The following is a 13,793-nucleotide window of genomic DNA, read 5'->3' as shown; positions in this document are numbered from 1 at the left end:
AGCGAGAAAAGAGACCCAAAACAAAATTATTCTGCACTCGACTTGCCTCTAGATTATATTAGAATGGAATTAGACGACTAACATTTCTTTTTAGGGTTCCGTACCACTAAAAGAAAAAAGGAACCCTTATAGGATCACTTTGTTGTCTATCTGTCTGTCTGTCTGTCTGTCTGTCGTGTCTGTCAAGAAAATATGAAATTTAGCAGGTAGGTCTTAAAGCACACGTAAGGGGAAAATCCGTAAACCATGAATTTGTGGTTACATCACAAAAAAAATAAGGTCATGAACAAATACTTAATTAGTATTTTCTTCTTTCAACCAAGGGCGGATCCAGGGGGGGTCATGGGGGTCATGACCCCCCCTCCTGGGCTGCGTCCAGGACCTAGGTGGACCATTAATTAAAATTGTTAAACATAATGTTTTATTATTTTTATATACCTAAATTTTATGTAAGTTCCTTCAATACTTAATCAATTTAATATAATATTTTGTATGATGGCAAAAACATTATGTTCTTGCGAACAAACGCATCCAAAATTTGAATTTTACCGCGCCACCGCTACCTTTCAACGAGATGTCACATTTCGTATGACGTTCTTCAATGATTGAAGAACATCACACGGCACTTGCCCAGGGCCCACGATCGATTGGGGCCCAGTAGTCCCTGCCAGATCACCAAACTATAACAGACCAACCGATATTTTAATACCCAAAAACATATTTATGTCGATAAAATCAACGGTCAAAAAAGCCATCTCAAACAAAGGACCGTAGAGATTGTTAAATAGTCAAGACTGACTTATATCCGATCATTGTCTTTACTGATAACGCAAATGATAGAATACTTCATTCTTTTTCACACTTTAAAAAAAATTCCCGACAGTAAAAACCTCTAAAAGTAAAAAATAATATGTACCTATTATATCTATAACGTATTGGTCGGATTGGTCCTTTACGTTTATTATTTATAGTAAAGTTTTTATTATCCAAGCGCTCGTTGCATCTGGGGGCCCCTAAAGATAATAGAACTATTCTTTATACAACAGATGACTTTATAGTTTTTAGTACAAAATTTCTGGCATTTATCTATATCGTAATACAATATTTCTGACATTTATCTTTTCTTTTTTGTAAATAATGTCATAAATTTTGCGCTCGCTTCGCTCGCACGTTCTGTTCACTGCGATTAAAAATCCCTTCCGAGATGCAAGCTATCACTGAGTACATTTGGCCTACCTACATTTGGCCGTGAAAAAGTACCTAACAAGATGATAGACAGACAGAAAATTTCGCGCTCGCTTCGCTCGCGCTTTTGCTCTGTATTTGTTGTTGCCCGCCCGCAACCTTGTCCGCATTGATTTAGGTTTTCAAAAAACCGTAGGAACTCTTTGATTTTCCGCATAAAAAGTGTATGCAGGTTTCCGGGATGAAAGCTTTCTCTGTGTAGTACCTGGTCAAAAAGATAGACCGTCAAATGGTAACAGATAAGTAGATAGACACGCTTTCGCATTTATAATATTAGTAGCTACCTTATGATTTTTTCGTAAATATATGAAAAATTTCGCGCTCGCTTCGCTCGCGCTTTTATTTTATATTGGTTGATGCCCGCAACTTCGTCCACATAGATTTAGTTTTTTAAAATTTCCGTGAGAACCCTTTAATTTTCCGGGATAAAAAGCCGTTTCCGAGTGTAAACTATCTCTGAATAGTACCAAATTTTGATTTAAAATATGGACTTTGAAAAGATAACAGATAGATAGAAACATTCGCATTTATAATACGTCTAGAACGTGACTTATCTGCTTTCTTTGCCTATTCCAAGAAAATAGTACCTACTCTGTCAAGATCATAGGGGCCCCGTTATTCTAATGTGCCCAGGGCCTCCAATAGGTTAAAGACGGCCCTGCGTGCGGGTGTGCGGAGCGTCCCCCCCCCCCCAATCCCCGCTCGTCATACCCCGATTACCAACTTGACCTGTCGCAAGAGGTCGAGATGTTGTGACTTGACCACGACTATGTGACCCCCCCCTGGCACCAAAGCTGGATCCGCCCTTGCTTTCAACGTAATACCAAGTGCCGTATAATGTGAAAGGACTTTACCCGTACATTCTTAAACAGATTTTCATTTATTATATTCATAATAGTTTTAGATTTAATGTGCAAAAGTGCTGTAGTCGTAACCCTAATGCTGAAATCTATAGAGCGCACTTTGACTTTGCTCAGACATAAGATTGAGTTAAAACGAGACAGATTTATGTGACAGATATAGTTCTGTCTCGTTTTAACTATGACTTAAGTCAGAGTGCGCTCTATAGATCTCACCCTTAGTGTGCGGTCTGGCTTGCACTTGGCCGGTTTTTTTTAAATTGTAGGTACCCACGTACCTAAGTTTTTTACAGCATACGGTGCCTATACAATCAATATTATTTCTGAGATCTCTGATAACGGAACGTGGTAAATTATTTTGACGATTAAAAAGCACTTCTAAAAGTTTATTTGTGTAAAAAACTACTCTATTCTATCTAGAATAGAATAGAATAAATTTTTACTTTTAAAGATTTATTGCAAATATTTATTGATAATTTAATATTAGGTTCTTGTGGATCGCACAAAGAACGCAAGTTATGAAGTAATCTATACCCGCAATCATTTTTTGCACGACATCTTGTCGGATCGCTAATTTCCGCTTCCCAGCACGATTTTTTATTGTGTAAATGTTACTGCCACGTACTTAACGCATCCCTCCATAGGAAACCACTGCTTTCAAGAGACTTTTCAAGAAATCAAAATAACTTAGACTGCCGTTCCCACTGTTGTATTAGCAGTTACCCCACGGCCTCGTTCGCTAGATTTTATGTTTTTTCATAGGTTCCTGTGTTTCATTTATTTTCTTACCACCACTTTTTTGTTATGACTCGTGAACCACCGATGAGCGTTGACCGATTGAAACTGAACTATTCAGTGGAAAGTCTGATTTTTTATTTAATTATTTTTTACTATGATATCGTCTCTGATTTGTAGAAAGGGCAAATAAGCCATTTCATTACTATATACAGAACTCCAAATATTCGCCCTTTCTACAAACCAGCGATGCTAATATTATGTCAGGATTGTCAGGACTCTACCGCGTGCACCGGTTTGGAAAGCAGATTCTATTGAGAAGAGTTGGCAAGAAACTCAGTAGTTGCTTTTTTAAAACAAAATGGTAAAGCTATTAACACTGCTTGTGGGCTGCTGAATGCCGACTGTTTTTATTTTCCATGCAATCTTGTTACTACCTGCGAGTCAACAAATGTTGTATAACAGTTTTTAAATTTATGCGATGGCAAGATCTGAGAACTTTTTCGGAAAATAGTGACAGCTCTGGTAACTCTGTCGTTTCGTTTCCAGAGACCCCGAGCACAGCGTCGAGTGGCGAGTCGGAGGGAGACCGAACCCTGTCCCCCGAGACGCCCCGCGCTCAGCCCAAGGAACTTACTGGCAAATGGAGGCGGGAACGGCGATCCACGCGCTTGCCCGAATACAGACCAAGGTACATTTATACCCTAACCAGCTTATTCCCGCGACTTCATCTACTACACAAATTTCAAACCCCTATTTTACCCCCTTAGGCGTTGTATCTTCAAAAATCCTTTTTTAGCGGATGTCTACATCATAATAGCCATCTGCAAGCCAAATTTCAGCCCGATCCGTTCAGTACTTTGACCTGTGCGTTGATAATCAGTCAGTCAGTCAGTTTTCCTTTTATGTACATAGATTGTAGCTAATTGATTAACGACCCTTTGCTCCTAATACTTATAACGAGTTGGTAGATATTATTCTTATTTCACAAATCCCTGGTGATTCCCAGTTAGGTGTGTTTGCTAGCAGTTAATCAAAAGACAATCTACTGAGAGACAACGTGGTAGACTATGGCCTAAAACCTCCTCATTTTGAGAGGAGACCGGTGCGTAATACCTACTGGACCGGATCAAGATGATGAGAATGAATCAAAAAGCGACACGGGTCATCTTGAGTCTGACGGACACTTTAAGAATTTATTGTAGTTGTCAAAATAGGCAATTCTTCCTAGTCACAGCCATAAGTACAAACATTCACTTATTATTATAATAATTATGTATTTTGCAATGTCTGTAAAACAATAATTGTTCAGCGCATTTTATAAATTACACTTTTAAACAATTTTACAGGGAGAACGGCAAAATGGCGTTGCGGTCACAGTCGTTCAACGAGCGACGCATAGCGCCGTCCATTGCGCGCGCGCAGCCGCACAGCGACGGGGAGCTCTCCGACGAGGCAGATGACGCGCCCGCTATCTTAGCGCTCAACGGAAAAGGTAATTACCTAAGATAAGATACAAAGTTCCCAAACGCTCTCCAAACTAAGATAATCCAGGAAAACCCGGTCTATACCTAATTCAGCTGAAGTGGGGAGCACCCCAGTACCAACTCCTTCCATTTGATCGGATCCAAAGGCGGGCTGTTCGACTTGTGGACGATCCCAAACTTACCGGCTCGTTGGAAAGCCTGGAGCACCGCAGAGACGTTAGCTCTCTATGCGTGTTCTATCGCCTGTATAATGGGGAGTGCTCTGAAGAGCTTTTTGACCTCATTCCACCCTCTTTTTTCTACAACCGCACCGCGCGCCACCGTAAGGAATTCCACCCTCACCATCTGGGTGTCTGGTGCACTTCGACCGTCCGTTGCGCCAGATCCTTCTTTCCACGCACGTGCAAACTGTGGAACCAACTCCCATCGGCGGTGTTCCCACTAGATTATAACATGGGGTTATTCAAGGGGCGGACCAACAAATTCCTAAAAGGCCGGCAACGCATCGGCGGCTCCTCTGGTGCTGCAAATGTTCATGGGCGGCGGTAATCACTTAACATCAGGTGACCCGCCTGCTCGTTTGCTCGCTATATCTATTAAAAAAAAAAAAAAAAAAAAAAAAAAAAAGTTTGACGTGAAACAGCTGTTTGGAAAATGTTTCTCGTTTTTTGTTTTTTTTTTTTTGGAAATATTAAAATAGAACTTAAAGCTAGTCTTATCTAATTTTATACAAGTTATGTTTGCGTGGAGTGATGCCTAAAACACTGGCTGCAGTTCCGCGTTTTACATGCAATCAGTACCCTGTACCCTTATAATCAGTACTGCAGTACTTTTATTATAAATGCGAAAGTGTGTTTGTTTGTTGGTTTGTTGATTTGTTGGTTTGTCCTTCAATCACGTCGCAAAGGTGCAACGGATTGACGTGATTTTTTGCATGGGTATAGATAAAGACCTAAAGAGTTCCCCTCGGATTTTTAAAAAACCTAATTCCACGCGGACGAAGTCGCGGGCATCAGCTAGTCGTCAATAAAGTCGGCTCAGAAGTAAAACAAGCAACTTTTTCTATCCGTAGCACCCCCGGAGTACCCCGGCGCGAAGCACGAGGCTCCCATAGACATGAGACTGCGCGCCCGCCCCGCGCCTCCGCCCTATAATCGACCTTCCGTCATTAAGAGCAATGACGCTCCACCTGGTAAGATTTACAGATATTCCTTAGCTATAGTACTAAGCCAGAGTGAACTAGAACCCGGGAACTCTTGGTTTGATCCTGAATCGACGATATTATGTCAAATATTAGGCTATGATAACGTAAAATCAAAGAAAATAGGGCTACTTTAGGGCTACCTGCGTCAAATATACTAACATTTGACGCCTGTCTGCGTTTTAAGCAATTAAATATCACTTGCATTAACGATGAAGGAAAACATCGTGAGGAAACTTGCAATATCATAATGTTTAATATCGTAATGTTGCCTCTTCATAATGTTCTTAACGGTGTGTTCTTAGGCTGCCAATCGCCACTTGACTAGCGTGGTGGATTATAGCCAAACCCTTATCATACTCAGAGGAGACCCTTGCTCTGTAGTGAGCCAGCTATGGGTTGATCATGATGATGATGATGACATTATTGTTATACATATTTTATAGTCCCAAATGGTTTTTTTACTTGGATTCTTTTTGTACATAATACTTGCCATAATGAATCTAGAGGATAAAGATGAAGCTTATTTTTTTAATACTTTCTTCCAGTTTCTATATCTATATAGGTAAACCTACTCATCTACCTACTTATATTTTAATAACGTGTTGAATCAACTGCCACTTATTATCAGTTATTCACAAAAATACCTTCCAGAAAAGTCCAACCTTTCTAGACGTTCCGTTCAAAGTACGATTGCTAATAATACAGTCGATAAGAAAGGCATAATTGCGCCGATTGTTGTTTAAAACTTATGATAATATTACTAGCTGATGCCCGCGACTTCGTCCGCATGGATTAACATTTTTCGAAATCCCGCGGGACCTCATTGATTTTCCGGGATAAAAAGTAGCCTATTTGTTAATCCAGGGTATAATCTATCTCCATTCCAAATTTCATACAAATCCGTTCAGCCGTTTTTGCGTGATTGAGTAACAAACATCCCAACATCCAAACATCCACACTTTCACATTTATAATATTAGTAGGATTATTTAATAGAATAATTTTATTATTTAATTGGCCACCAAATGCCAGTGAGCATCATTAAATGCTTCATATTCTTCTATCCAGGTTCAATGTCAATGTGCGATCCTGTGATAGACGAGCACTTCAGGCGCTCCCTCGGCGACGACTACATGAGCCTGTTTAAGAAGAACACCGTCCCAATCGCAGAAAACAATCAGCCCAACCCTAAACCCAACATGAAAGACAGAGCCAGCAGTCCCATACAATTCAAGCCTGAAGAACAACCCAAACCAGCCAAAATCATTGCAATGGAAGTTGACGATGCAAGCCTTTCCGTTGACGATCATTTCGCCAAAGCGCTTGGAGACACATGGAAGCAAATACAAACCTCAAGATTAAAAGACAACGAAAATCAAACAACGAAAGGTGGTGTAGATGACCATTTCAGCAAAGCACTAGGCGATACGTGGACGAAAATCCAATCCTCCAAACTCAACATCGAAGACAGCAAGTCAAAGGACCAGACGACCAAAATTATCACAAGGAGTGGTGTCGTTATATAATGACGCCAATTTACTCTGGGCGGTTCAGTTTATGGCCCCGTATTTTACGAGGCATCGCACTTCTAACTGGAGTACCAATAAATTACCACTTGCTTTACCTAGATAATCACCGTCGGTTTTTTATTGTGGTATGAATTTATCGCCGTTTTTCGATTGTTATCCATGACATTGGGGTAGTTGACTTGTCGCCTAATAATACTTATCCATCCAGTTTTTGTATAATTACTATATGAATTTACAAAAAACAGATCCAAATAGTTTGGAAATCTTTATATTTTGCTTTAGTTTTGTAGCCACCCGCCTCTAATTTATACCAGTAACTAAATATAAGTAACGTCACAATATTATTTCTCCTGTCTAAGGTGCAGTTTATACGGACATAGATATGGCGCAAAGACTAGAATTTTGACGTACGGTGTCTGTTCTGTGTGCCCCTTGTATAATACCTTAAACGGTCTATAGAGAAGGCATGAGTGTAACCTAAATGAATGCCCAAAATTTATTTTTTCGGTTAAATGTCATTGCTTTTTCTTCGCGCACATTTTGTCAACTACCCGCAAATCTGTTACCTTAAACTTTTGGGTATACGAGATCGTTTCTCTTCAATGTAGTCAATTATTAGTCACCATTACACGCTAAGTTATTACCTCAATTTAATGCGCTTTTGCACAATTCACTATATAGGATAAATTAATGTAGGTACTGTCAGTGTTTTGAAGAAAGGGTTTTTGCTGTTGTATCTCTTTTAGTAGCTTTGCAAAAAAATGGTTGTGTATCGTCATATTATCTTGAGCATTGTGCATATCAAAGAAGTTTTCTCCTTATCACGATGTTTCCTGCAGAAAGGATACTAGGTGTTATGTACTTATCCGACTAGATCTACCAATTTAGTTCAATAATTTGTATAGGTACATCCAAATATAGTTATACATTTAATTATTAGAAATGATCATTTCTTTCTTTATGATTTACAACTATAAATAATTTTATAAATAAATATGTTACATTTGCCCTCTTATGTGCTCTCTTCTTATTATTTATTTTGTAAAATTTTCTGATCCCCCTTTCAACAAAACACTAAAAATATGTTTTAAAACTTGTAAATATTAATTGTTATGGCAAATAATTCGAATAATCTTCTTAATAGTATTTTTGTAGATTATATCGAAATTAGATTTAAGAATTTTGCTGATTTCTCCATTTCGTAATGTTCCTCTATTTTTATAATAATTTAATATAGTCATGGAAAACAATGTTCGGTCTTTAAGATAACAAAATGATAATGAGTAGTTGAGCAGCTGACGACCAAAACGGTGTACCTAATTACACTTCTGATCAAGATCCTTTTTTTCTTTAATGCAGACTTTTTTCCCCACTGTATACAAATCTGATTTATTCCTAAGCGAAACGGCCTAAAACTGTACTGAAAATAAGTCCAAAATTCATGATTTCGGTCACTGGATAGAAACTTGAACTCTATTTCCTAGCCGGCCTAAAACTGTGCTAAAAGTAAGTTCATAGTTCACGGTTTCGATCAAAACGGTACGATTACAGTAAAGTTTCAAGTTTTAACAGTTTACATTAAGTTTTTACTCGAATGCCCAAAAAAAGGAGTATAATGTTTTCAGGGTTCATGTATGTATGTATGTGAGTTTCTTCATTCCACCTTAACTTCTTAATGCCTGGACAGATTTGGATGTGTGGGGTATCATTAGAATCCTTATATCATCCCAAGGAAAATTTTATTCCGTGCAATTACACAGTTTCGTTCGCCAGCTCCTCAATTATGATATTCCAAGAATTTATGTACATAGTGTAGTAGGTATGCCTAATACTAATTGTACTTACTGACATTATTAATCCTAAAATACACACAATGCGCGACAGGCTTGTAGTACAACTTCTGGGAGCCGCTTAGAATGTAGCCATCATGCGTTTTGTATGTATAGTACGCGACAGGTCGAGATGGCATTCGGGGAGGGAACACCTGGTGCGGGCAAGCGCGGGTGACGTGTGGGTGTGCAGGGCGTCTGCCCGCTACCGGGGTGGGGACGCTCCGCACATCCGCACTAACCCGGCGCGAGACAGCGTGGATTACGTGCAGGTGTGCGGGGCATCCCCCCGCCTCATACCCCGATTGCCATCTCAACCTGTCGCGGACTATACATAGCTCTTTAATTTCTAAGGGCTCTTTTCTAGGACGCGGCGCGTTGCGCGTCGCCTGGTGCGTCGCATCGCTCCATTAATTTAAACATACGGCCAAGTACGAGAGCGTTTATGCAGGAGTATGTGTCTGTCTGTCTGTTAGCTTTTCACGGCCCAACAGTTTAACCGATTTTGATGAAATTTGGTACAGAGTTAGCTTAAATCCCAGACATAGGCTCCTTTTTAATTCCAGACAATCAAAGAATTCTCACCGGATTCTTAAAGACACATCGGTTTAAGCGATTTATATGAAATTTGGTTCAGAGGTAGCTTACATCCCGGGAATTGACTTAGGCAACTATTTATCCAGGAAATCAAAGTGTTCCCACGGGATTTTTAAAAACCTAAATCCACAAGGACGAAGTCGCTGGCATCATTTAGTTCATAATAAATACAAGAAAGAAACTCGATTAACCGGACTAATTGTTGTCGTTAGGGTTTCGGATAATCGAAAATCCGGATAATCGAATGTATGAAGAAAAGCGGGTTATGTGCATAGATATTATGTAGTTCACCATAATAGTATTTTCAATTTTTAAAGTTAGTATTTATTTTTAAAGATAAGTATATCAAGTGGGATATCATATGAAAGGGCTTTGCCTGTACTTTCTAAAACAGGTTTTTATTTATTTTTATGCATAATAGAATTTGATTAATCGTACAAAATGGCGGAAAAATACCTGAGTATGGAACCCTCGGTGCGCGAGTCTGACTCGCACTTCGCCGAACAATTTTCGGTTGGTAGTCCGGATAATCGCGAATCCGTATAACTGAGGGCCGGATAATCGAGTTTCTACTATACTTGAAACTGCTCGCGACTGCAGAAAATCGCCTCCTATATAATATAGAATAATCGCATTATTTCAATATTGACATTGTGAAATGCGGACCGCATTTCACAATGTCAATATTGAAATAACTGACAACTTATAGGAAAACGGTGAACACGCGTCCCCGTCGCGCGTTGTGTGTCCTTTACATGTACGCTCAGGGAACGTCTCTGCCGTCTCCACTTTTATAATAAACCGCGCTCTATAATTTCTGGCCAGAAAGGCGGCAGCTGGCTGTCGTTCCCACTACGGTATATATAAGTTAAAAGATAAGACTATATTTGTAAATAACGTTTTTCCTATTTATGCACTTAATTAGGGATGAAACTTCAAAGAAATAAATACACGGATTAAAACGTATTTAGTTTTATTTATTTTATTATTTACACCCATAAACCATATTAACCTTAATTAAATACACAATTTTCAAAACTTAAAGAATCTTGTAAGTAATACATCGATATTCGATACCTGTATGGAAAACATCGTAACTTTACAGGAGAGCGCGTCAAAGATTTTAAAAACTCTTATTAACTTCTGTCAAGACTTAACGCTATCCAACCTTAAATTTCAACCAAGCATGTTTTACCTCGCAGGAATAGTAAAAAGAATAAGTAGTAAGAACATAGGTAAAAATATGCGATATGCACGAACAGCCGACGAACCTATTCTGGAGTAGATTTCCAATTGAACCACTTGCACACCTTCGAAATACTGGCGTGTCGATCTGCTACAGTAACTTTTATAAAAGAAAATCGGCCAAGTGCGATTTCGGCCTCGCTCTTTTAGGGTTCCGTACACAATTATGTTCACAGTAATGATGCTTTCATCTGCCTTTGAAATCGTTCTATTAAAACAAACGTTTCGGTAACCCCATCGATAGATATAATCCGCAATGGGAAAGCTGTGTCGCATCTGATTTTTAGGGTTCCGTACCTCAAAAGGAAAAACAGAACCCTTATAGGATCACTTTGTTGTCTGTCTGTCTGTCTGTCTGTCTGTCAAGAAACCTACAGGGTACTTCCCGTGGACCTAGTATCATGAAATTTGGCAGGTAGGTAGGTCTTATAGCTGGCTTTAGGGGAAAAATCTGAACACCGTGAATTTGTGGTCACATCACACAAAAACAATTAAATTGTGGTCATGAACTAATAATTAATATTTTTAATTATCAAAGTAAGATATCTATATCAAGTGGGGTATCATATGAAAGAGCTTCACCTGTGGATTCTAAAACAGATTTTTATTTATTTTTATGAATCATAGTTTTTGATTTATCGTGCAAAATGTCGAAAAAATATGACTATACTACGGAACCCTCGGTGTGCGAGCCTGACTCGCACTTGGCCGGGTTTCTTAGTCTGAACCTGCTGAACTTTGAGGTCAGTCAGAGGAGTCATTAATCTTTATCGAAGCCTAAATTTGATAAATGAAACACCTCAGCTTATTGATTGCCCAATCAAGCGAAGCTAATTGTACTGGCCCGCCCTTGATTAATTATAGAGGTCAAATGGCGGTTTTGCTCTAGGTAGCCGGTAGGTACCTAACTGAAAGCCGAGTTTCTGTTTACAATAGCAAAACTAATTAGACTGGTTGTTTCCAGAAATACACTAACTTTTAGGTAAAGGTTATCTATTAGGTAAGCAGGTATTTTCCTACAACTTTTGGTTTGCATTAGAAAAAGAATTGGTTTTTATTAGAAGTTTGAAAAAATTAGATATTACTGGTAGGTTCTTAGAGGATAGAGGGCCAAAATGAACATTCTTTATGATATTACGATGATCGACGACTGATTTAGATAGAGTTAGATAATTTCTTTATTGCCACATAAAATATATATGTACCTACCCAGGTATATATAATGTAATTTACAAAAGATAAAACAAATAGCAAATTAAAGTACTTACCTAATGGAGATACCTATCTAGCAAAAATGAGTTGTTTTACTCAAAGCAATTTATTTAGATATCTATAAATGTAAATTATAAAAAAAAATTACAAAAAAAATAAAAACCGACTTCGATACACAAACACTAAAAATTGATAAATAATTTAATTTATTACCGAATATATTATGTATACAAGAGTTAATATAGTTCGATTATAATACTTTTTGGTGCCGGTGCCAATTAGCTTTAGCGGCGCGAATCGTCTAGACTTCATATTTTTATGAGACTCCACAATGGCACCTCATTGGCACCGACCCCAAAAAATATTATTATCGAACTATATTAACTCTTGTATACATAATATATTCGGTAATAAATTAAATTATTTATCAATTTTTAGTGTTTGTGTATCGAAGTCGGTTTTTATTTTTTTTGTAAAAAAAATTTATTTCACAATTTTTAGTGGCCCCATGGAATTATGCTATGACTGGTTAAAAATCTACTGTTTACTAAGCTATTACACTGATCGCGAGCAATTTACTCTTATCCGTTGAGGAGTTCCAGTATCTTCATCGATCTCGAAGATCTTCGAAGATGTTCATCAGATCTTCACCAAATTTAAATGGGACCAACTTTGAAGTATACCCTTTCAAACAAAAAAAGAATTTTCAAAATCGGTCCAGGCGTCTTCGAGTAATCGGGGAACATACATAAAAAAAAAATAAAAAAAAAAGATTCCGACGAATTGAGAACCTCCTCCTTTTTTTGAAGTCGGTTAAAAAGGCACGTACCTACGGGCTACGAAATTGGAGATCCTTAGGTGAGTAGGTACAGCATGTAAATTTTATATTTATTTTGCTACAGTTTGCTGCTTTATTTACTTGTTAGATATTTAGGAACCTACTACCAGACATACAATATTATTTAACTAATTAATTAATATTATATATTATATTTAATTTTATATTCACATAATATAAGTAGGTATATATTAACCTAATTGTGTAGTACGCGACAGGTCGATATGACAATCGGGGTATGAGGCGGGGGGATGCCCCGCACGTAATCCACGCTGTCTCGCGCCGGGTTAGCGCGGGGGCTGTGCGGGTGTGCGGAGGGTCCCCACCCCGATTGCGATCTCGACCTTTCGCATACTATACCTACCTTTATATTATACAGGTGTAACCAGGACGCTAGCAAAAACTTAGCGGTATTGTTATACCTACTACCCTAAACACATTCTAAAGCAATAACCATTTGCCTCATTTTATAGTTTTAGTGATTTAGTATTTTTCAAACCCGCAATGTATGGCGTGCAAAACTCGGGTCAATGCCCCGCCTACGACGCGGCATTGTCCCCGAGTGACCTACTTACGGAACCTTTGTTGACCTCTAGCGTCAGTCAGATGTTTATTTGCAATATATTTTGGTGAAATTTTACAAAATATAGGATTTATTTATAATTTTTTTGCGCGTTTTTCTTGTGGTGAGTATCATATCATTGTCTGATCATCATTACTATCACCTGTCTTCATTTTTGCCAGAGTTCTGGTTACAAGCTGTATTATACAATATAAATCACAAACAATAAAATAAAAATACACACTCTGTCTTCAAATTAAAGCGCGTAGTATACCTACGCACGCACGATTATGACTCGCGTTCGTCGTGAGTATGACTATTTATAAACTGACGGGCCTCGTACCTACGTATTTTAATTTGTAGGCAGCCTTGGTAGCAGAATTATTCTAGATTTCTACAACTTATTCCCATGGAACAACAATTTCATAGATTTACAATTGAATGTAAAAAT

The 13,793-nt window shown here is 38.3% G+C and overlaps 1 protein-coding gene across 1 annotated transcript in view; it reads left to right on the top strand.

Annotated features, from left to right (window-relative positions):
* The window catches only part of Tgi (Tondu-domain-containing Growth Inhibitor), a 41,259-nt gene extending 30,808 nt beyond the window's left edge, over positions 1-10,451 (top strand). The window contains exons 3-6 of the mRNA XM_034968538.2: positions 3,390-3,531; positions 4,190-4,335; positions 5,400-5,519; positions 6,599-10,451. Coding sequence (XP_034824429.1) covers positions 3,390-3,531; positions 4,190-4,335; positions 5,400-5,519; positions 6,599-7,056 — 866 coding nt within the window. The 3' untranslated portion in view covers positions 7,057-10,451. The remainder of the gene's footprint in view (positions 1-3,389; positions 3,532-4,189; positions 4,336-5,399; positions 5,520-6,598) is intronic.
* Positions 10,452-13,793: the final 3,342 nt, after the last annotated feature.

This window comes from Maniola hyperantus, chromosome 5, assembly GCF_902806685.2.
Source record: "Maniola hyperantus chromosome 5, iAphHyp1.2, whole genome shotgun sequence".
Lineage (NCBI taxonomy): Eukaryota > Metazoa > Arthropoda > Insecta > Lepidoptera > Nymphalidae > Maniola > Maniola hyperantus.
Note: the sequence above shows the minus strand (reverse complement) of the source record. Positions and strands in the feature narration are given on the sequence as shown.